Source organism: Meriones unguiculatus, chromosome 11 (genome assembly GCF_030254825.1).
Source record: "Meriones unguiculatus strain TT.TT164.6M chromosome 11, Bangor_MerUng_6.1, whole genome shotgun sequence".
In the NCBI taxonomy this organism is placed as follows: Eukaryota; Metazoa; Chordata; class Mammalia; order Rodentia; family Muridae; genus Meriones; species Meriones unguiculatus.
This window is the reverse complement of record NC_083359.1, coordinates 72908553-72931585: the sequence shown is the minus strand read 5'-3', so window position 1 is coordinate 72931585 and position 23033 is coordinate 72908553. Positions and strand designations below refer to the sequence as shown.

General features: G+C 41.3%; 1 protein-coding gene across 3 annotated transcripts; it reads right to left on the bottom strand.

Moving 5' to 3' along the window:
- Positions 1–1756: 1756 nt before the first annotated feature.
- Positions 1757–21591, bottom strand: Ivns1abp (influenza virus NS1A binding protein). 3 transcript variants are annotated; one of them, XM_021640012.2, is made up of 15 exons: positions 21452–21591; positions 16815–17036; positions 15182–15310; positions 14574–14743; positions 14404–14479; positions 12135–12308; positions 11445–11570; positions 9991–10098; positions 6431–6560; positions 6003–6227; positions 5386–5507; positions 5170–5296; positions 4961–5092; positions 4602–4775; positions 1757–3076 (listed from the first exon to the last, which is right to left on the bottom strand). In XM_021640012.2, exons 3-15 carry the CDS (start codon positions 15290–15292, stop codon positions 2823–2825), a joined length of 1929 nt encoding a protein of 642 aa, XP_021495687.1. In that variant the 5' UTR covers positions 15293–15310; positions 16815–17036; positions 21452–21591; the 3' UTR covers positions 1757–2822. The 3 variants fall into 3 exon arrangements, 2 of the variants coding, with proteins under 2 accessions (XP_021495687.1, XP_060220425.1); XM_060364442.1 differs by lacking the exons at positions 11445–11570; positions 12135–12308; positions 14404–14479; ... (2 more) ...; positions 16815–17036; positions 21452–21591 and adding an exon at positions 10896–11033; XR_009584591.1 differs by lacking the exons at positions 1757–3076; positions 4602–4775; positions 4961–5092; ... (2 more) ...; positions 6003–6227; positions 6431–6560 and adding an exon at positions 10896–11036.
- Positions 21592–23033: the final 1442 nt, after the last annotated feature.

Sequence of the window (23033 nt, the reverse complement as noted above, 5' to 3'; positions counted from 1 at the left end):
AAACTTGATTGATGGCAGTTGTTCCTTTGCAACTTTCCCACCCACGCTGAACTTTGAAGTGGTGGGTTTGGCCTTACTTGACATTCATTGTGATTTTCCTTTTGACTCAGTTAATCTACTTCATGCCTTGTTTCTTCCCTTGTTAATGTTACCACTCAGATTTTCCTTGGTTATGTATATGAAGTGTCTGATCCTTCAAATCAAGAGAAATACTACAGACTTTACTGTGACTCAGACTCCTGAGGCAACGCTGCAGCGACAGGACTGTTTACCTAGACACCTTTAGCTTCTGCCTCCTTTCATTAAGTAGTTCTGGAGATGTTAAAGGTTAGATAAAACACTGACTTGTCAGTAAGGATTCTTGCATCCTACCACATCCTTCCCAGTTATCTTTAGAGAATTGTAAAACACTTTAGGCAGTGGTGAACTACTCTGAACATAATAAATGCACAGCATGCCCTTAATCCTAGCATTTGGGAGGCAGAGACAGACCATCTACATTAGAGGCCAGCATGGTCTGCATGGTAAGTTCCAGGCCAGCTAGTGCTACACTGTGAGATCCTGATCTTGTCTTAAAGAAAACTCATCCTTGAGTATGGGAAAATATTTTGTTCAAGTTTTAAGTTTTCTGTCTATTACAACCGATCAAAAGTATAGAATGGGGCTGGAGACATGGCCTGTAGTAGTGGTTCTTGCAGAAGCCTTGAGTCTGCTTCCTAGGAGCCTTGTAGTGGCCCATAACTATCCATATATAATTCTAGTTCCAGGTGTTATGACAATCTCATTTGATTTATGTGGCCACTGCACATACATACTCAAATAAAATACATCTAAAAAAGTTAAAATGATAATGAAATTTAAAAAGGTACTGGTTACGAGGTATGGTGGCATATGCAGGTATCCTGGCACTCAGAGGCAAGCAGATCACTGTGATTCTGTGAGTTCAAGACCAGCCTGGTGCTGCAGAGTTCCAAGACAGCTAGAGATATAGACCTTTTATTTTGTTTTGAAAGAGATTTTCAACTGCATAATGATAAAATGAACCTCCAATTGTTAAAAAGTATACAGACAATGCCATTTTCCCCTTCCCTGAAAAACAAAACAAAACCCACAACTTTTAGATGTACTGGGTTTTGTTTGGTTTTTGGTATGGAGCTAGGTCATTGCCACTTCTTGAAAAGCATGCTTTTCGGCAACATATTCCTATTTTGTTACAGTGAACTCAGGCAAATTTCCAAATCAAGTATTCTTATACTATTTGCATGAAGCACGTGACTTATGCAATGAAAGGTGATTTTCAAATTCCTCAACTCAAACTTTATTTCACAGCTGAACAGAATACAGCTCTGTATAAGGAACAGTCATTATAAGTCATTATATATTCCTCTGTATAAGGAACAGGGCATATCAAATCTGCTAACCTGCCAAATTAGTTCAATCAAAAAACAAACCAGGAAACAACTACACACAACAGGTAGACCTTTCTTTAAGGTAGGTGGTTGTACACCAGAGAAATGAAGTGGCAAAGGACCAGTCCAACAGCTGAATAAAATACAATCTAACCCCACATCAGCCACATAGCCATCTTATGCCAGCTGGCTGACTGGGCTCCTGTGAAACACAAGCCCCACATCAGATATGACAAATAAGTCTTCTTCACTGATACTGTAAGCTCATCCTTACTAGGAAAATCCAAAAAACAATCCACATTGTAAGGAATTAACAAACACTTGGACATTAATCCCACAGTGCAAGGTTTTACTGCAAAGTACCTTTAATGTGTTTGCATCTGCAGTAAGCATTAGGATACACTCATTTGGGCACCATAAATTAGGTGTGTAGCACTACACATCAGACACCCAGCCACGCCAACCAGTATTAATCCAGGTAAGAAAGCTGAACAAAACACTTCTGGAAAAGGGTGCATTCACAAACTCAATGCAGTTTAATTTTTGTCAATCAAAGGCTTCCACTTACAACTGTTTTGTTAATGATAAATAAAGACAGGTTAAATGTCCTACTCTCAGTAAATTAAGTAATTCATCAAACCCAGGCTTGAATTATTACTATATTACTGTTCCGCAATTCCATCCAAATAAACATTGATACTGCACTGTCAAATAGAAAAGAAAAAAGTATAGCTGCGGCAAATGCTAAAGTTTGTATTCTGAGCATTTGAAACACCCCGCTCTGTATCCTTTCGATTGCCACTCTGCTTTACTAATGTCAATCTGTCACATTTTACTTCAACAGATAAAGCACTCCACTGAGAATATAAAAAGTTATAAAAATGTAATCATAAAAGACTAAATATTGGTAGGCATGTCAACTTTCTTTTAATAAAAACAAAAATAGTCATTGTTATCTATTTAAATAAGTATCTTGTTATAGAGTGTTCCAGTTATTGAAAAAGGGCCCTTAAAAAACCCAACTGCCTACTTTTAAACCCTACCTCTCTTGCCCCTGAAGACAGATTTGAGGGAAGGATCATTTAATGTGCAAATCGGCAAAACAAATGTGGAGGAGCAGGGACTTCTTGAAATGATGTTCCCAATCAATTCATGGTTTATTCTTTTACAGTATCAACCTTCAAAAAGTAAAATAACTAAAGATGTCTTTAAGAATACACAAACAGACCTTCATCTTTGCATTCCTTTCCAAACAAAAAGTATGTACAGCATGTTTAATAATATGCAATATGCAAAAGCTTTGTGTTGCTGTTAGCAACATCTATCCCCACCCTCCATATTCACAAGTGTACTTCTACTAAACACAATTACATCACTAAGCCTGTTAGTTGGTGGGGGGGGGTCTTAAATTTGTTAAAACTGAAAAATCTTTGTATAAGGGCTCCACTCATTTGACTCAAGGTTATAGACTTCCACCGTATTCAGAAACTCGTTGCCATCAAATCCTCCCACTGCATAAATAGTATTCCCTACAGTTGTGATCCCAGCATTGCTCCTCGGTGAAGTCATATTTCCCATCATCTTCCATTCATTTCTGGCTGGATCGTACATCTCCACACAACTGATGGCATGAGAACCATCAAAGCCACCACCTACAAACAGCTTTCCTAAAAGAGAAACACACAACAGTCAGTCTAAAGAGGCTCAAAAAAACACAAAAATTAAAAACCTCCCAAACTCTGGGTGAGTCTTCTGGAGAAATGACTGTCTCTTCTGTTTAAAAAGGAAAAAAAAAAAAAAAAAAAAGTTTCAAGTAAATACCTATGTGGGCAAAGCACAGTAACATACTTGTAATGTCACCACTTGTGAAGCCAAGATGGAGGACACCAGTCTGAGGTCTGTCTGGACTACATAGTAAGATCTTGTCTTATAAAAAGAAAAGATCTGTATGACTGTGGCAAGGATACTGGAATCCATGGATATAAGAGGAGTTAAATGGCTAAGAAGGAAACCATGGATATAAGAGGAGTTAAATGGCTAAGAAGGAATCCATGGATATAAGAGGAGTTAAATGGCTAAGAATCCATTTGTTTGGAGACTCAGGTGACCACAAGGAGAAAAAGGGTAGAAACTGCACCATCTTTACTACAATCTCCCACAATTCTAGAAATTACTACTGCGGTCATTTCACAGATGAAGTAAGAGACATAAAGGTTGAAAACTTGCCTAAAGATACGACAAACTAGCATAGTTCTATATGTTAAGGGAAGTTATAGGAGGGGCCGGGATACATACATATGTCAATGGTAGAACACTTGCCCAGTAGAAGTAAGGCCCTGGATCAAACTAGCACCACAAAAGCTACAGAAAACAGACCAATGACTGAACTTTTAGCACTTTCATCTGCATATGATCTCTGGTATAGACATCTCTTCCAGACACACTTATGACTTTGCAAACATCTATGCAAAGTAGACAATAGTTAAATACTGCAACAAAACTGTCAGCAGTAAACTCTACAGGAAAAAAAAATCATTAATTCTCAGATTCATTATTCTTGCTTCTGGCAATCACTTAACCAGCTTGATGTACACAGCTGTAATTACACTGACAGGGCTCACAAAGGTTGAGGATCCTGGGGCAGGAGGTTGCTGACTACTATCAGCACACTGTCATGCTCACGAGCTGAGCCACAGTTTGTCTAAGATTCAGCTTTGTTCCAAATGATGTTAACTAATTAATACAAGTCCGATTTACAAATACAGCTCACAGAGGGAAACTTGGAACATGGTTAAGAATACCCACTAAGATATGGGTGAATGAATATATTTAAGTTACTATCAGACACTTGGAGGGAAATCCCTAATCCCTTTGTGTCACAAGAGACAGAATGTATCTGAATTAAAAAAAAAAAAATTCATAATTACTATGTGTATGACACGGTGAGGGTATGCACATGCTACAGTACATACAGAAGTCAGAGGACACACCTGTGGAGTCCGTTCCTCCCTTCCACCTTTAACATGGATTCTGGGGATCCAACTCAGGGCTGCTTGCAGTAAAGCAGGCATTCTACCTGCTGAACCATCTCACCAGGCCCTGTACACAAGTGTGTTAAGTAACCCTTCTTGGAATTTTGGAACTAACTCTTGCCACTTTGTACTGTTTGCCTGTCCAAACCTAGATACTTACCATCAAGAACAGCGACTCCAGCTCCTCGCCTAGCCACATTCATGGGTGCAATTAAAGTCCACGTGTTATTTTCAGGATTGTACCGTTCTACTGTGTTGAGACAATTCCAAGATTCTGCACCTCCAATTATATACAAATAACCACCAAGTTCACAAACTGCAGACTGGTGTCTACCTATAAAAATCAAGGCAAACCAGAATTATTACTAAAGCCATCAACACTGTAAATATGCACTGTTAATTCACGAGTCTTGCAAGTTCAAGGCAGTCGGTTTCATCTGCAAAAAAAAATCCAAGCTAGCCAGGGGTTCATGCCCAAACCCTGTCCCCCAAAACAAAACAAGAGACCAAACAACTTACGAATGTTAAGAGGAGCACAGCTTGTCCACGACTTTGTTACAGGATCAAACACATCACAATTTTTCAGGCCTTTTTGACCATACGGATCAGAGCCACCAACGATGTACAATTTCCCATTCAGAGCACACACTCCTAGGAAGGTGTAAAACATATTAATAACTTAATTACCACACACGACTAAGCCCCACCTGTCTCATAAGTTTTATTACCTGCATTACATCGGTTAGTTCTCAACTCTGGAACAGGGGTCCAGTCATCAATGCTTGGATCATACATTTCTCCACAGCTCAGGTCATCTGAGTGTCCATTTGATCCACCCACCACGTAGAGTTGTCCCTATGTCAAAATTTTAAGTGAGAATTTCTCCTGGAAAGGTCTAAGAAAAAAAACAGCTAAAAAATTGTTTTGCACCATAATGTGCTTACCAACAGCACAGCCATTTGAAAGCGGGCTCTTGGTGTTCTCATGGGAGCAAGGAAGGACCAATGATCTGTGTGTGGATCATAGCATTCAACTGTTCGAAGACATTCTTCTCTGTTATAGCCACCTGGCAAAAGAATCATAAAAGTTTGCCTAAAATGTGACACAGAATCAGAATGGCTACATTTTCTTATGTATTCCAGGCTGGTCTTACAGATATGAGCCTCTTATTTCACCTTCCAAGGACTAAGATTGAAAATTATGTGTCACCAGAACCCCACCAGGATGTCTTTAAGTAATGAACCCTATAAGAAAAGCATTTAACTAAACATTCCTAATAGTCAAGGAGTAACATAATGTATGAGCAAACTGCTTATTCTGGCTTGAAATTAAGAAGTTTATTTACTATGTAGTCTAACAATGGGTATACTGTAACACTTGGCCTAGCAAGCCCTAGCACACCACCCGTTTTAATTTAAAACAATGATTTCCTCTACCCAAAGTCAAGGATATTCAACAGGAATGTTTTCTGTCTTGAAATAAAGCATACTGACCCTCTCGTCCCAAGTCAATATAAACACTCATCTCAGGCTGTGTGTCCCACTCACTGTTCTGCTCTTACCTGCAGCTATGAGTTTGCCATTCATCTCTGCTGTCCCGAGCCCAGACCGCGCATACTGCATGGGCGACATGGGCTTCTCTGGGAGCTCATCTGGCTGCATCTCAAAGCTTAGACTCTTGCTCAGTTTTGGAGTACTTGTTGGTGAGCTCTGTGGACTGTTCCGCCCATGAAGGAAAATGACACAGAATGTACCATCCAGCACAGCCAGGCACAAGTAAGTGTTATCTGTGAACACAAGAGCTCTGTGTTTACCATGGAACTATTAACACTTGGGATGGTTAGAGATTCTGAATTGTATTCCCGTCTCCAGACTGGAACACGTTGCTATGTCTTTCCATTTGTCATTGCTCTGAGTATTTCCCTAGTCAATCTCCAAGTATTAAACTGACAACTATCCTTACAAATAGATAAACTGAAGACAAACTTACTTGAAGTCTTTTCTGAAGCAACGATTTTCCACTCATGCTTAGGACTTTGCATTGAAGCATTTGGAGAAGAGAGACATCCAGTGGAACTGCCACTTATCTGCTTATGGCCATTCTCACGGGGTGGCTTTTTCTGCAAAATCAAAAGGCAGCTACAGAAACCTAGCCAGAAGCATTCCTGTTGTACCTTTGTTCCTGAGCTACTGGGCAACACTGCCAATACACTGAGCGCCTTCCGCCTACACAGCACACTCACAGCACACTAAACTGAACACAAACCAACACTTTCCAGCTGACAAATTACCGCCACACTTACACTATCACTTAAAATGAAGTGGCTACATTTATACAACTCTATGCTCAGAAAAAGATGAACAGATGAACTTAACTCAAAAAACAAGTCACAGATCAAGCACCAGAATGATATCTCAATGTAGGAGCAGGAAGGAAGAGAAAAAAAAAAACATCTCATCTGCTCTGTGCAAGAAACTGTCAACCTAACCAAACTCTCTAGAATAGTATCCTTCATACAATGCCAGCAAAGAGTGAGTCCACACAGATTCTGCCAACCTCTCTGAAAGCATTTTGCAGGGAAGGAGTGTCAATTGGAAGCATATATGTGTATGTTTTAGGTTAAACATACAGAGCAATCAGAATTAATACTAAAAGAACCATCCTCAAAACTGTAATACAGGAACAGGAACAAATGATTCTTTGAGAATTAGTATGTTTGTATATGACCTTCTTTTGTAGATGGCTTTCCAAGAGAAGGGATCATCTAGAATCGTGAGCAGCACTCAGGATTTGATGGTGGTGCACACCTTTCATCACAGCCTGAGCTACAGAGTGATACTGAGCCTTAAAATGTCTACCATGAAGAGAACAGGCGCCACACTTCAAAACCTGGCAAACTCTGCTCACCCACTTATTCTGGTCCCCAGGTACAGACTGCACAAACAAGTACAGTTTCTAATACTAACTTGCACTGCAGGTGGAAACAAACAGCAATAGAAAGACAAAGAAAAATATTCTGATTTTTGAAAATTAGTACAAGATACATTAAAATGTCTACCTCAATCTGGGGGTAGGAGTTCAAAGTATCACAAAATAAGAAATAGGTGATGTTTATACTCAAAAGGCTTTACAGCAATAAAACCGCTCTAACATATGAATGGTAACTGAAAATGAGCATGAATGTGATGTACACTATATCACTAAAGACTACGGGCACAGCTGATACACAAATCCTTATATAGCTTCTTACACAAATAGAATGCATTCCTATCTTTTAGACTTCCGTGATTTGAGAGCCTATAATTTCTTTGGCTTCCACACTTTTCTTCATAGGCAGCTTTTACAGTTTGAGTGAGTTCTAATCACATTCCTACCTTCCAGGCTTCCTTTCAACCTGCTTTTCCCATTCTGAAACCTACGGCACGACCTTTTCTGATCCGTGATCTCTATTCAGGATTTTATCAAGACAGAAAGGTCAGAATACCACACACTGTCATTATCTCCTCAAACCTTCCTAAAATACTATTAAGACCTACCCTCAATCTTTGGAGATCTATGTCTCTCCTCCATACCCGTAGATTATTAAGCTCACCATTCTTGAAAACTTAAACTGTTACCTGCAATAGTCTACAAACTGTTCTCATAAGCTTTATCTACCATCTGTGTCTGACCATTAAAAAAAAAAGAAAAAAAGAAAAAAAAGTGAAGTCCAAGCCAACAATTTTGGAAAGTTAAAAAATGCAAACTGTTGGGATCATATGGCCCAGAGTCAACAGTTAGCCATTTCCTATGATTAACAAATGTCAACTAGAAACAGAAATGACCACACTTCTCTAAACTGTTTCAAAATGTTTCACTATTAACATTCTCAAATGTATGTATTCTTATCACTTAGTATTCGTGTCTAAATTCTCCTTGCTGTGCATGTAGCTCAGTGGTAGAACATTTGCCTGTCATATAGAAAGGCCCTAGGTTTGATCCCCAATGCCACGCAAAGTAAAATTTAAAAGAAAAAAATAAAAAAATCTTGTCACTGGGAGGAAAAAAGCATTAGCTGTGCATGCCTACTTTTCAGACTAGACTGCCAACCACCGAGCAAGCACCCTTGCACAGATGACCTACCACTGTCTAACACAAATCCTCTACGTCCTAAGCCTACTCTCCTCTGCCCTCTCCCTCACATCTCCACAGGCTCCCTTAGGCCCTCTTCCGGTAGAGGCCTCTTCTTTGACTGTACTGTTTACCACCTTGATAGGGTCGTGTAACAGAAGCTAGATATGCTGTGTCCTCCTATCAAGCTTCACAGTCTGCTGGCATGTTTTACCATTGGAAAGGCTACTTTAACTTACAGTGTTTATAATCAACAGAGAAAACAACCCCAGATGCTCCAAGTACAGATATAAACATGGCTTTTGGCCAATTCAAGACCCCAAATTCTTTAGAAATAGTACTACTGTAACAGGACACCACAGACAGCTACCATCTGTTAACATAAGCACAAAAGTCTATACACTACCAATTGACCCAACTTTTAAAGGACAACATTCCATGATCTGGGTTTACTCTCCATATCCTTACTTCACAGTGCTGAGCTAAACATCAAATAAAAAAAAATGCATATTGCATGACTCTTTTATAAAAATTCCAAACACAGGAAAAATATGTTTGTGTCCCAAGTTAGGGCAATGTTTCTTTGGACAGTACAGGGCTGTGACTGAAAAGGGAAAGGCTCCATGGTTTAGTGACCAGCTCACTGTGACATAATTTATAGGGCTACTGGGATGTTGCTCAGTGTTGGAAGGCATGAAGAACATATGTAGAGCACTGGGTTTAATTTCCAACACACAAACAATAGATATTTCTTTTCTGTATTCTGTCAGTGACCATTGGTTAAAATTGTTTATACACTTCACTGTTTGTTCTCTACTGTTAAAAAGTATCTGAATTATGTATTTAAATAAAAGACTACAGAAGTAATTCCATCAGGACAATTAAACTATATTGTTTTGAAATATATGCCTGAGAGATATCTAGTTCACACAGTAAGACACGATCAACCATTTCTGCGTTCAACATCATATAACTTAACATTATAAATCATGATACCATTTCTATTTCATGGGAGTTTCAGAAATTAAAGAAATAGCCAAAGTTTCTTTCACAGCCATCAGCAATCTAAGTCAACTCTTATCTTTTTAAAACTGGCCCTATTAGTCATGCGTGTTACAAATAAAGAAACAAACAAAAAAAAAACCCCACTGAATCAAAATAACAAAAACCTGATATACTGCTGTTGTCATTACTAGTTTTGAACGGTATTTTGAGAGAAAAGGTGTAAATGGGGTTTATCTAATTTGCTGAGTTAGCTTCTATTGGTGTGGTAAAAATGCTGGTAGCTCTAAAATATGCTTGTTTTCCCCCAAAAATGTCTCTGTCCAGTTATAACAATGAAGTTTGTCCACTTTCCTTTATTAAAGGAAATTTAAGTACACTACAAAGTTCTCCAGTTAAATTTAACCTGAGGTTACCTCAGACTGTGCAATGTGTACCTGCACAAACTGAATGTGGTCATCATCACTGCCAAACACCTCAGCCTGTCCATCTAGTAGGTTCCCATCAAGCAGCTTGTGATCAGCTGAGTAGTACAAGGTTTGAACCTGCAAAACAGCAACAGAACACCCATGTGGCTACTGTCACCATGGCTACTCGCTAGTGTGCACATACACAACCGCCTCAAGGTAACCTCCAGTGTGCGTCTTGACATCTTACTCTGGCAGGATCCCGAAGTAAAGAAAAACACATGTCATGGTGGTAAAAATGTAAAAAGCAAAACCAAAACAAAAATCAAAATCAAATACAATATCTTCTAATACTGGCTGAAGAGTCCTTGGCTTGATTGGCTTGAAAGAAATCTTCATTGTTTCCATAGCTTCTATTGTATGACATTAAGAGAAAAAGGCATAGTACAACAGAGATTCTTAAATATACATATTTACAATAAAACACCTTTCACGATAAATGGCACTGTTTGAATAAACACACTTCTCCCCTGTAGATAATGTCAAGAAAAACACATAAAGAAAAAAACAAATGCAAAACTTCAAGCAAGCTGCAATCTTCCTGCACAGATGCAAATACACGAACAATGTATCTGACTCCCAAGTAAGAAGTCACAGAATTTAAAGAGCATCTGTTAGCCCTTTTAGAATGCAGTGATGGTGGTTATGGCCTAACAGAGTTAGTAAGCTTTAGTGAATGTGGAGGGCTTCTATGGAATGATACACTCCAAGTTACTCCACTGCTTCAACCAACACATGGACTAGTCCCAACTTTTCCATCCAATTTTGTTTTTCTTGTGTACTTTTAAAAACAGCCCCAAGTTAACTGACTACATGAACAACACCATTGAAAACCACAAGCCTTAGAGGGAAGAGCCCTGTAAAGGAGTAAACACCGTTAAATCATCATCGTTCTCTGCCCACAGCGGACTTTTCTTAGGAGAACTGGGGCAGGACTGCTGCTTCTTTACGTGTCAATACACTCGAGGTTTCTTCTCGCTTCTTCAGTCTTGGGGATCCTAGTTTTGTTAATAAACCTATGGGGAGATAAACCAATGGGGAGGAACAACCATTAGAAGCTTTACCTACTTGTCAAACTTAAAGTAAAAACCTGTGAAGAAAAATTAAGAATCTACAGAAAATGTCAGTACCACCTCCCATTTCTAAAGCAAGTTACATGCTACTTTAAAGAAAGTTAACAGCACATAATAAGCAAAGAAAAAAGAAAAAAAAAAAACAAAACAAAAAAGAAAAGCAGAAGACCAAACTGAACAGTTCATTCAGCTCACCTGGACACCCCCCCTGTTTCTCAGCTTAGGGGTACCTATAGCAAAATTTAAATTCTTTAGGGTCATGGTTATAAAATAAAAGTGAAAGGGAATCCTTCATGTCATAGCAAAAATAATTTGTAAGAACTGTTGGATCCCATTTACTTTAAAACTAACCTCTTCCATGAGCTCTTCCAGGCTGTCTCCATTCTCCCAGATGCTACGCTGCACCCAGTTGATTACCTTTGTGTACAATTTGCCATTGCTGGGCAAGCAAACATTGTCTTCAAGCATTACCTCCAACTAGAATTATAAATAAATAAAACAAAAACCAGTGATATCCACATTAGCTTTGAAATTCTAGTTCTCAGTTAATGTTCAGCTTCATAATAAGTTTTATTCCTGGGGTATGGGGGGGGAGGTCATGAGCCCCCATGAGCCCCACCACTAGCTGAGGTGCTACCAGTAGTTGATGGTTTCTGGGAAGCGAGGTTTCTTTAAGGTTGTGGCTGCTGGTAGGCCTACCACACTTTAGTGGGTTGTTCCATACTCATCAGTAACAAAGCAGCATATAGGTCAAAAGAAATTCGAGAGGACATGAAGTTGAGTGTGGATCTGGGGGTGAATGTGGTAAAAACATACTGCACACTTTAAATTCTCAAAAATATTGTATTAAAAGTTACATTCCATAATTCTTTTCTAATTTGCAAGGAAATCGGTAAGCCTACATAAAGGAAATAAACAAACTGGGAGGAAAAAACCCATTACACCAAGAGTAGCAATCACTGCAATGTATCAGCATTATTGTCACCCTTATTCACATGCCAAAGACTGTGCCAATGTCAGTCTATCTGGCCTGCCCCTTACCTTTAGTCTCGGAAGCTTAAGGAATTCCTCCTCTTCTGAAATTTTTAACAAATGCTCCTGAATGTAAGCGTCAACCTTATTCAACAAACGGGAGTCTCCCATACAATTTGCAAAATTTCGGTAAGAGATGCAGCTAGTAACATCCATTCTAGATAGTAAATAATCTCCGCAGACCTTACAAAAGAAATACAGTATACCAACATTTGCATAGTTTCCTGGATATTTAATGTCAGTACATAAACAACATGTGAAATACAAAGATGAGCCAGCAATCAGACTAAACATGGTATAGCATCAAACTTAACAGCACAAGTATGGGGATGGTGTTGTACAGATGCTTAGAATCTGGGGCACTTGGGAGGCTGAGACCCAAAAAAAAAAATCAAAGCCCCAAACCAGCCTGAGCTATATAACAAGATGTCTCAAAATAAAAGCAAACAAAATGCAGACGAGAACCGTCAAGACAAAACTGTAACTTGTTTAGCAGCAGATGTGCAGGTTCTGGGTGCAGTCAGGTAAGGCTCTCTCAAAGTGAGATATAAACTGGCTACACGACAGAAAAGCTGAGTGTATATACAACACATACAGAATGTAGTAAAAGGTAAGAGGATTAGAAAATAATTTTGAAAAAATAGCATCTGTAGTAGGAAGAAACTAGACTGTTAAATGATGTGCACCGTGTGTGTGAGGGGGTGGGTTTAGAAGGTAGGCTCATAGAGTAGGTTCTCCTCTTCAGCATTTTGCATGGGTTAGAAGCCAGTTCACCATGCTTGATACAGCAAGCACCTTACCTGCTGGCCTAATCACAGGCTTCTTTTTTAAAGATTCACTTCTTTTCACTTTATGTGTAGATGGGTGTTTGCCTGCATGTGTGTCTATGGACTACACCATGCGCATGCAGTGTCTACAGAGGCCACGAGAAGGCCTTAAACTCTGGCGACAGAGTTACAGATGGTTGTGAGCCATCCTGTGCTTAGAACCAACTAAACCTGGGTCTTTTCCAAAAGCAACTAGAGTTTTTGGACCATTGTCCGTTCCAACTGTTTAACTCAGCAGTTCTCAATCTGTGGATCACAACCCCTTTGGGGTTAAATGACCCTTTCACACGGGTCACCTAAGATTATTGAAAATATCAGTTACTTATATTATAATTCATACCAATAACCAAATTACAGTTATGAAGTAGCAACAAAAATAATTTTATGGTTGGGGTCACCACAACATGAACTGTATTAAAGTTCATTAGAAAGTTAAATTATTAAAGTGCATTAGAAAGGTTGAGAACCAATACTTTAACTTTTGTTGGGGTCACCACAACATGAACTGTATTAAAGTTCATTAGAAAGTTAAATTAATTAAAGTGCATTAGAAAGGTTGAGAACCAATAGTTTAACTTTTGTTACTGTAACTACGAAGCATAGAATCCACATAGCCCTTCTTTTATATAAAACTTTATTTAAAAAGAAGGCTGGCCCTTATTCAAAGCCATCTTCTCTGCTTAAAAATGCTATGATTGCGGGTGCTGGAGAAAAGGGTGGGTTGAGCACTTGTTGCTTTTCTAAGAGCTAAGTGTTCTTCCAGAAGAACTGAGCTTGGGTTTCCAGCACCCATATCAGGCAGGTGGCTCACAACCATTGCTAACTCTAGTTTCTGAGAACTCAACGTCTTCTTCTGGTCTCTGCAGGCACTTTCTCACATGCATGCAGAACATACACATATTAATTCGTGCTCTCAGATAATGTCACTGTGCCACTTTAATTCCTTTACAGATTTCTTTTGCATTGCTCCAGGGTGAACATGCAATCTTGAAACTGATCTCAGCTTATGCTCAAGCCAAAAGGTTCATGTCAAGGCTAAACTACAGTTCTGTAGTAACCTTACAGTGTTAAGTAATGCTATTTAACATACTGTCAAAAATAAATATACACATTGCAAAAACATAGCATTTTGTGTAATGTCATTTCCCAATACCATCTGTCATCATAGAAAAATTTAGAAGTCATTTAAATATAAGAATATTGAATGGAAAATTCACTGAGAAAGACTGGCACAACCATTATGCCAGAGAAGACTGCCAGCCAAGAGGACAGGTGATCAAACCTTCCACATTACTTACTAAAAGCCCAAGGGTCAAAAAACAACACTCATATAGAGAAGGGACAGAATTTCCAAATCCTTGTGCCTAACTAAATGTTTCATGACAATCTCTATATTCTAACCCAGAGAACACGCTACTGTTCTGCCACTGTCACAGTGTGTGATACTCTACCTGCTTTACTCGGTCCATCTTCAGCTTCTTTGCAGCAGAATAAACATCTTTTACTAATTCCTTATCCGCTTTCAACCTATTAAAAAAATTGTTTAGTTATAAATACCAGGCTTTAAAATACAGACACTTGGTATTCTCTGATTTTTCTAGTTCACTTAAAAGGTACTCACTGAGCAGTGTAGGCGTAATTCAGCAAGACTTCAACAGCTTCTGGATTGAGATCATCCAACTTCACGTGAGAAACTCCATGAGGATCACTGTCACTATTAAAGATTTCAAATAGATAGGGGCTGCAGCAAGCCAGGACGGCCCTGTGTGCTAGCATCTCATGGCCACAGACCTGAAACAGTGAAAACCAAAATGAGAAGTCTTGTAGACTACGTGCTTCTCCAGCTAACATACCAGCTTGCTTTGTCTCATATTTCTAGTTAAAAGTCTTTTTTTAAAAAAAGTGTCATCTCACAGCTAGAAAGTTGGCTCAATGGTTAAGAGCACTGGCTGCTCTTCCAGAGGACTAGCACCCACATGGTGGCTCACAACCATCTGTAACTCCAATTCCAGGGGATCCTGTGTCTCTTCACCTCCATGAGCACTACACACATGTGGTACAAAGACATACATGCAGGTGAAACACCCATACACATAAAGAAAAATAAATAAAATCTCACAAAATCTATTCATCTCATTAAATGCCTGTTGGGGGGGGGAGTCCGACTGATGGCTTTAATGGGTTTTTACCTTTTTAGCAACAAAAGGTCATGAACTGGGTTTTAAATACCTGAAGTCGAACATCACAGAACTGCCCACTTTTCCTCAGGGCATTTAATTTGGCAACAGAAGATTCAATAAAATTTTCATCTTCAAACATCAAATATCCATTGGGAATCATTTTTCCTTATAAATTTGGCTAAAGAGAAAAAAGAAAGCTGTTACTTCACATGTAAATAGTTTTTAAATTTTTTTGTTTTCAGGAGGTGATGCATGCCTTTAATATCAGCACTTGGGAGGCAGAGGCAGGCAGGTTGCTGAGTTTGAGGCCAGCCTGGGCTACGCAGGGTTAGCCAAGTTACACGGTGAAACCCTGTTTCAAAAAAGAATGGCTGGGTGAATTTTTTTCAATCATAAAATAGTATCTTTATACCCAAATTCTATCTTACCAACCCACTAAAAAATTTATCTAGCTGAAACAACAGTGTTTTAGGATGCTCATGTTTTTATCCTGACTTTGATCTTCAGTTTTTATAATCAGTCATACTGTAGTGAATATCCCAAAAACCTGAACCAGTTTTCCATGTCTAACACACATTCCTTCTGATGGGAGGGGAATGAAACACTCCTGCTCAAACCTATATAACCGAATGACTTAAGAGCCACATCTACACTTTCCTGGACTTGGCTGCTGTCCTTCCTTTACTATCAAATAAAAATAAATCAATGTTCATTTTTTGACACATCTCATATAGCCCAGTCCGGCCTTAAATTCAGAACACGGTTGAGATTGGCCCTGAACTCTGCAATCCTCCTTTCCTTTACCAAAGGGCAGGGGCCACAGGCACATACTCCTATCCCTGGCAAAACACCATTTTCCATATACAACACTGAGAACAGAACCTAGGGCCTCAAATATGCTAGGCAAGCACAACCACGAGCTACATCTCCAGCCTGTTGTTCTCAAAACATGTTTTCAACTTAACTTGTAAAACTAGTAATACATAAAATAAACTGTTAAAGAGCAGTAGTATGAGACTTCAGGTCATAGAAACAAAAACTAAGGGAGGAAAAAGAAGGGAAAAAAAATCACATTTCAATTTCAAAAAGTTAAAAAGGAAATGATAAGGAAGTTTTACAGGTGCCTGCAAGATGGGTCCTAATCAGGCAGAGATACTTAATACCTAGCCTGATGACTTGAATTCAAGGCCCAGGGCCCACATGTTTGTAAAAGGAAAGAACTAAGTATTTCAACTTGTCTCTTCTGACCTCAATACCACGCACACACACACGCACGCACACAACAAACACACGGTATAATAATTTTTTAACGTTTTCATATTCAAATGATTAGGGACCCCTCTGCCCTTTTAAACAATAAGAGAAATTAAGGCTATACTCAGTACAGTTTTCAGAAAACCTGGGTCTTTAACAAGACATTCTTCATCATCATCATCATCATCATCATCATCATCATCATCATCATGGTGATCATGGGGTGGGGGGAAGCATGCCCCATCACTTGTGTGTAAAAGTCGGGCAACTTTGTTTAATCCATTTTCCTTCTACCTTTATTTGGGTTTCCAGGGATCAAACGCAGGTCGCCAAGCTTGTGTAGAAAATGCCTTTTCCCACTGAGCCAACTCCCAAGAACCTCCCCTGACTCCACAAATAAAATAAAGACATGCAGAATATTCACTTACCAACTATTCCTGACGAGAAATGTGTCACTGAGAATGCAAATGATCCGGAGACAGAGTGTTGAAACAAAGCACTTTGTTAAGGTATGAAGACAGGTGGCTGAGTGAAGGTAGATGTCTTAGGCTTTAATGGTGGTTCCAAAACTATCAGGCTTGAAAATGATGTAATCAAGTCCTTAAAAGCTATAGACATGAATTTCTTCTGTGATAATCATGCATCATAATCTGTAACAATAGCATATGTAAGTTAGATATTCGCACAAACCAAGCTATCTAGGTAGAAGAGGTCATACAAAACAAATCAGTTTGAGGTAGAAAAAAAAAATGGCAAAAAAATATTCATACTACATTAAAAAAAAATCACAAACTACAATTCCTTTTTATTTAAAATACAAATACTCAGTGATTTAAAAACAAAAAGACTTTTCTTCTTGTTCAAGAGGCATACGCTAGCCTGATATGTATAGAACAATTAAGAACATTAACTCAAAGTTATTTACTATTAGGTTCCAGCTAATATGCAAACACAAGATGTCTGCTTTAGCAGCCAGGAAACCACCTTTGAGCACAATTCCCAGACATAGACTCTGCTGTAAGGCAGACACCCCGCTCCCCAAAGTGTTTTATATTTAACCCCTGCCTTTGTTTCACGTCGCCTCTCCACCTGGAAAACAACCCCTGACAGCTGAACTCTTCTGGCTGTGAAGCCTTCACCAGTTTCTTAGAGCCAGGAAGAAGCAGTGTTCCCCAGTCTCCACACTCAGAGCCTTCTAGCAAGATATGCATGATTGTCCAGAACCATCTGTTCTGTGCTGATCCAGGAAAATCCTCTGCCTTGTTCATCTTTGAGGCCAGCCTGTGTTGCACAAGACGGTCTTAAAATCAAAACCGAACCAACTCTATCGCACCACCATATGTTGAATTCTTCTGCTTTACAATTTCTATCTTTTCTTACAGAGCTAGTTTTAACAAAATAAATGTTCTCTGGAAACAGGTAATCCCAGCCCATGAACTCAGAGAGCACGCTGGAGATGTATAAACATTTTGAAGTTGAGTTCTGCCTGTCCGTGTCTGTTTACCATGCTGCAGTGCCCGCAGAGGCCAGGAGAAGGCATGAATACCCTGGAACTGGAGTTAAGCGTGCTCAGCTCCATGGATGCTGGGAAAACACCTGGGTCCTCTGGAAGAGCCAGCTTCCCAGCCAAATGGTTATTATTTTGACAGTTTGGATGTTCTAACTTGGATTCACTAAAATTACTATAATGTTTAAAGAGAAAACTTCAAAGAATTTTTGGAGCAATTCTGGCATAGGCACTTGTACATTATGTATCTATACAATACTGTTTTGATTTTTGTAAAATAGTCTTTTCATTTACTATGGGACTTTCTGCCTATTAAGATCTTAACATATGAGATGGGCACACAGGACAATATTCCTAGTACTTGGGAGTGAAATGGGAGGATTCAGAGTTCAAAGCCAACTTGAGTTACATAGTGAGTTTCAAGGCTGACCTAGGTTACATGAGAATGTCAAGAAAAGAATCTTACTTAATATGAGCGTCCCTTTTATCATCACCAGCCCATCATTAAAACTATTTGATTTAAAAGCTAGCCCAAGTCCAAATGATGTTGCCGTTAATGCAAGCTTGTACTGAAAAGTTCATGTTCACATTCATTAAGGTAAGCTTGGATATATGCTTTCTGGACTCCATGTGGAGTACATACAAACATGCAGACAAAACATCCACACACATTAAATTTTTTAAAAACTTAAAATATCCTCAAATTTCATGTTTCTTAGCTCATATATACAACATAATAACTAACAATATTTTTAAATGGAGAGAAATTTTGTTTTTCAAAAGCCAGACCAAGGCTCAAACATCCCAAAGTCATGTAAGAATATAAAAATTTATTTTGATACAGTTTGAACCAGTTCATTTTTATTACTAAGATGGGTCAAAAAGAATATATACTGTTAACCACATTTCTAGGCCTTAGTGTGGCTAGCACAAGAAGACTGGGGGCTTGCTTTTACAACACAGAATTCAAGAACTCCTATGGCCCAGAAGATTAGCTTAAGTGAAATATAATCCAGCAGGACTTACAGAGCTATGAAAACAGAAGGCATAGCAGTCCCCACCCTCCACTAAGCAAAAGGAAACATCACATTTTCAAAACATTACCAAGGTAAACCACAAATATTTAGGTTTAAAGGTAATTTTTTTCAAGGAAGTCAATTATGAAGTAATTTAAGAACTCCCTCCTCAGGCTTCATGCATATCAGGCAAGCACTTAACCACTGAGCCACAAACATTTGCAACACTAAATGTGGCAGATGAAAACTGGAATGAAATGCTTAGAACAAAATGGAGTTCGCTTAATTCCGCAGCCTTAAACATTTCAGAGGCCAAAGCAAGCAGAGGCAGACAGGACAAAGAGCTCAAGCTAAGGGGAAAGGAAGGTATGACAGCACACATATTCCAGAAACTGTAGCTATTTTGGTTTCAATAGATGGTAGATTGCAGGATGCACATGGTACATGGTGGGAGAGGAAGTAACCAACTTATTTTAAGGTTTAAACAATGCTCAGTATGAAGACCAGGAGAAGGACTGATTTAAGAAAGGGTGTTTGGGGCTGGAAATGGCTCAATAGTTAAGAGCACTGTCTGCTCTTCCAGAGGTCCTGAGTTCAATTCCCAGCAACCACATGGTGGCTCACAACCATCTACACCCTCTACTACCCTCTTAGAGTACTAATATGCATAAAATAAATAAATAAATAAGATCTTTTCTTAAGAAGGTTAAAAAAAAGAAAGGTCGCTTGAGAAAGTGTAGTGGGGGCATTCCTGGGGAAAACATGGACACAGACATTTAAATGAAGACTCTGAACAACGATGCTGAATACTGTGGCACGGTTGGAGAAATAACAAGCTGACAACTGACATTTATAAGTTAAGTAAAACCCCAGAACACACTCCAATAATATTTTTAACACCAACAGAAAGTAGGAAGTTACTCAACCTGCAAGAATTCCTACCTGCAGTACCTGACTATACCACCACACTGATAAAAAGCTAAGAATTCTTTTGGGAGTTACATTACATTGCCAAAGACATTCAAAGAAACTTAACTGAAAACTACATTCACATGGCACCTAAAACGCAAGAAAGGCAAAACCTCACCATTTAAAAGCAAAGGGCCAACCCCCACTAATTTAACCCTAAAATAAAACCTTATATGCTTTATCTTTGGAAAGGACAAAGTCAGAAGACAACTATAAATTATGACAAAGGCTATAGAAATGGATATCTATTAGTTAACCTGAGAATTTACCTATTAGGAACCCAAGAGGAAAGCCACTCGGGGCCTCTCTGCAGCGAGGTCTGATATAATGTATCGTGTTTGATATGCCGATTGCTAGGTGGCATTAGAATTTACTAGTTTCAATCCAATTCTAGCCATTCAGTGTTTACACCGAGACTTGCAAATTAGGTCTCTAACATTTTTAAGATGCAAGTTTTAGCAGGATTCAACCTGAAACTATTTCTCATCAGTTATTTTCCCTAAAATCAACCATCGGCCTTAAAATTAAAGACAATATGATGGTGATGGAATCCATACTGTGCAGCTATGGTGCCTTGCCACAACAAAAACTCCCGAGAATTTGACGTCGGAGTGTTCTAACTCCTCCACGACTGACAACAGACATTAATCAAAACGTTCCCTTTGGGGTCGTCCGTTTCTTTACGATGGAAATGCCTGCTGTCCGAAATCATTTGTCTACATGGTATTGAGAAAAAAGGGCAAAATATTTCTCAAGTTCGGGAGTGTGTGTGTGTTCAGATTTCCTTACGTTAACTTCCTCGACCTCTTCCTAACAGGAACCTACAACGAGGTCCTTCACAAAAAAGGATGAACGTTCAGACCGCGTACTCCCCACCCATTTCTCCCGGAGAGCGTGGAGCCGGTGGCCCGGTGCGCAGGGACCCCGAGATGCAGGCCCGGGGCGCGCTCTCGGCGGGCACAGAGAGGCGCCCGCGCCCGCACACCCCCGGCCACGATTGGCCGGCGGCGCAGTCACTCAGCGCTGACACGTCAGGGCAGCCGCTCCCTCGCTCCTCCCGCCTCCTTCTCCCCGCGCTTGGCAAGAAAAGCGGGCAACGTGGAGCTGGAACAAAGGACCCCGCGGTTCACGGCGACCAGGGACCCCGTGCCACCCCACGTCGGGTCCCGGGGACCGATGCGCTCTGAAGCCGACTCCCCAGGTCCAGGCGCGGGCCGCGGGCAGCCCCAGCTCGGGGAGCCCGGACCCGCAGCCGGCAGCCGCTCTGACAGCGGGGAACGCTGCCCGCAAGCCCGCGGTGCCCACAGTCCGCTCTCTTCCGGCGGGTCACCCTCCTAAGCGGCCCGCGGGGCCAGGTCCCGGGCCGCCTCGTCACCCTGCGGGGAAGCCTGACGGTCCCCGCCTCGGCGGAGGACGGTCCCGGACCACCGCGCTCGGCCCACGCGAGCCGGCAACGGCGCGAGCGCGGGACCCCCCACCCCCAGCGCCGCCCGCCTCTCCCGGGAGGGCCGGACGCTCCGCACGGTCACCATCTCCCCACCCCGCCCTCTTCCTCCCGCGGACAGCGCGCTACCTGGGTCATCCCTAAAGAGATGGCGAAATTCATCTCCGGAGCTTCGACGGGCTGCAGGCGGAAGGCGCGGGAAGGGGCGCGGGTCGACCAGGCGGGAGGCTGCGGACACGGGAAGGCCACCGGGAACTCGCAGGAACTCGCTCGCCGCCACGACGCGCCCAGCGGCTCCGAGCGACCGACCTCCACGCGCGTCCCGGACACACTGCCGCCGCCGCCGCTGCTACCGCGCGCGCTCGCGCCGCACTCCCTCGCACGTCACCACGTGCGCTGCCGCCAACGCCTCCGGGCCGCTTCCGGCTCGGAGGCCTGGGCCAATCAGAGGCGAGCTCCCGGGAAGCTCCCGCTCCGAGGCTCCGCCCCCGCGCAGGGCCCCGCCCACCTCCCGGCTCCCCCTCCTTAGCCGCCCCCTCCTCCCTTCCCGGCTCAAGTAGGTCAGCGCAAGGTGATCCCGGGGAGCGGGTGGCGGCACCTCGTGTTACTTATCTCGCGCGTCCCCTCCGGTGCCACACACCCTGGCTTCGCCCTTCCTTGCCGTCCGGGAACCGATTCCCTCCTGCCCCTTCACCTGCTCTGCCTTCTCCAGAGATCCGACGTGGCGGTTGGAGTTCTCAGCGTCACACTGACTTCTAGGCAACCACCCTAAACTGGATCTGCCTGTTGTGGGACCCGGGCAGTGGTTTGGCGTGAGCCTTTGCCTTGGAGGTGGAGGGGTGAGGAATGGAGGAAGAAGAAGGGATAAGTCCGAGAGGAGGGCCAGAACAACCAGCCCCTCTTTTGGCTTGGTTTGGGTGAGGGTTCAGTGAGGGGGTGAAAACAGTTGAAGAGATATTATCTGCGCGCCATAAAAACGTGTTCACGTCTACTTTTTGTCCCCGGGAGTCAGTTCCTCACTAAGTGTCGCCTACTTTGGGCAAGGAAAGTAGCTTGGAGAATTGTTAGTCCCTATCTCGACCTCCCGGGGCCTTTTAACCCGGAGCCAAGAACAATTATCCACCCACCTTGGCCCTGGGAGGCAAACTGTTTAGGTCAGATGTGATTTAAGGTGGCCGCCACAACCGCTTCACGTGATTCTGAAGGGCACATTGGAAAGTTCCCTGGACTGAAGATGAGGGGGATTTGGTGAGATTATATCCAACCGTGCGTAAAATATACACAGGTCAAGGTTTCTAGGTTAATGGCCTGCTCGTGCTGGTTTATAGAGGGAACCTGGACAGTCTAGACCTAACTTCGTATTTGATCATCCCATTTAATTTCTAGGCATTTCTCGGAGCTCTTTGACAATGCTTCCTACCCGACTTTATGCTTCTGGGGCAGGAAATATAAAATTGGGGATCTTCATTACTTTTTAAAAAATATGAGCTCGGGCCAGGGGACTTACTTCCTTTTTTTTGTTGTTGTTTTAACGGAAGGAGGAAGTGGAAACCAAGATGTCAACTGGTGTGATTTTTGTGTCTTAAAGAGAAAAAGACTGGTATTTGCCAGTCCACTTTTTCTGATAGTACATTACTTGTGTTGCAAATGAGACTCTTAGGGAACAGGACTGTTGGACTCTTTCTAGCAGTGAGAGAGGCACAGGACTGGC

Excerpts from the sequence above, each read along its gene's own strand:
- Ivns1abp (XM_021640012.2), bottom strand. The coding sequence starts at position 15,292 with ATGATTCCCAATGGATATTTGATGTTTGAAGATGAAAATTTTATTGAA. Across the intron at positions 14,480-14,573 it reads AATTACGCCTACACTGCTCA|GTTGAAAGCGGATAAGGAAT; the intron begins GTGAGTACCTTT and ends TTTTTTTAATAG. Across the intron at positions 5,508-6,002 it reads TGGCAAACTCATAGCTGCAG|GTGGCTATAACAGAGAAGAA; the intron begins GTAAGAGCAGAA and ends TTCTTTTGCCAG.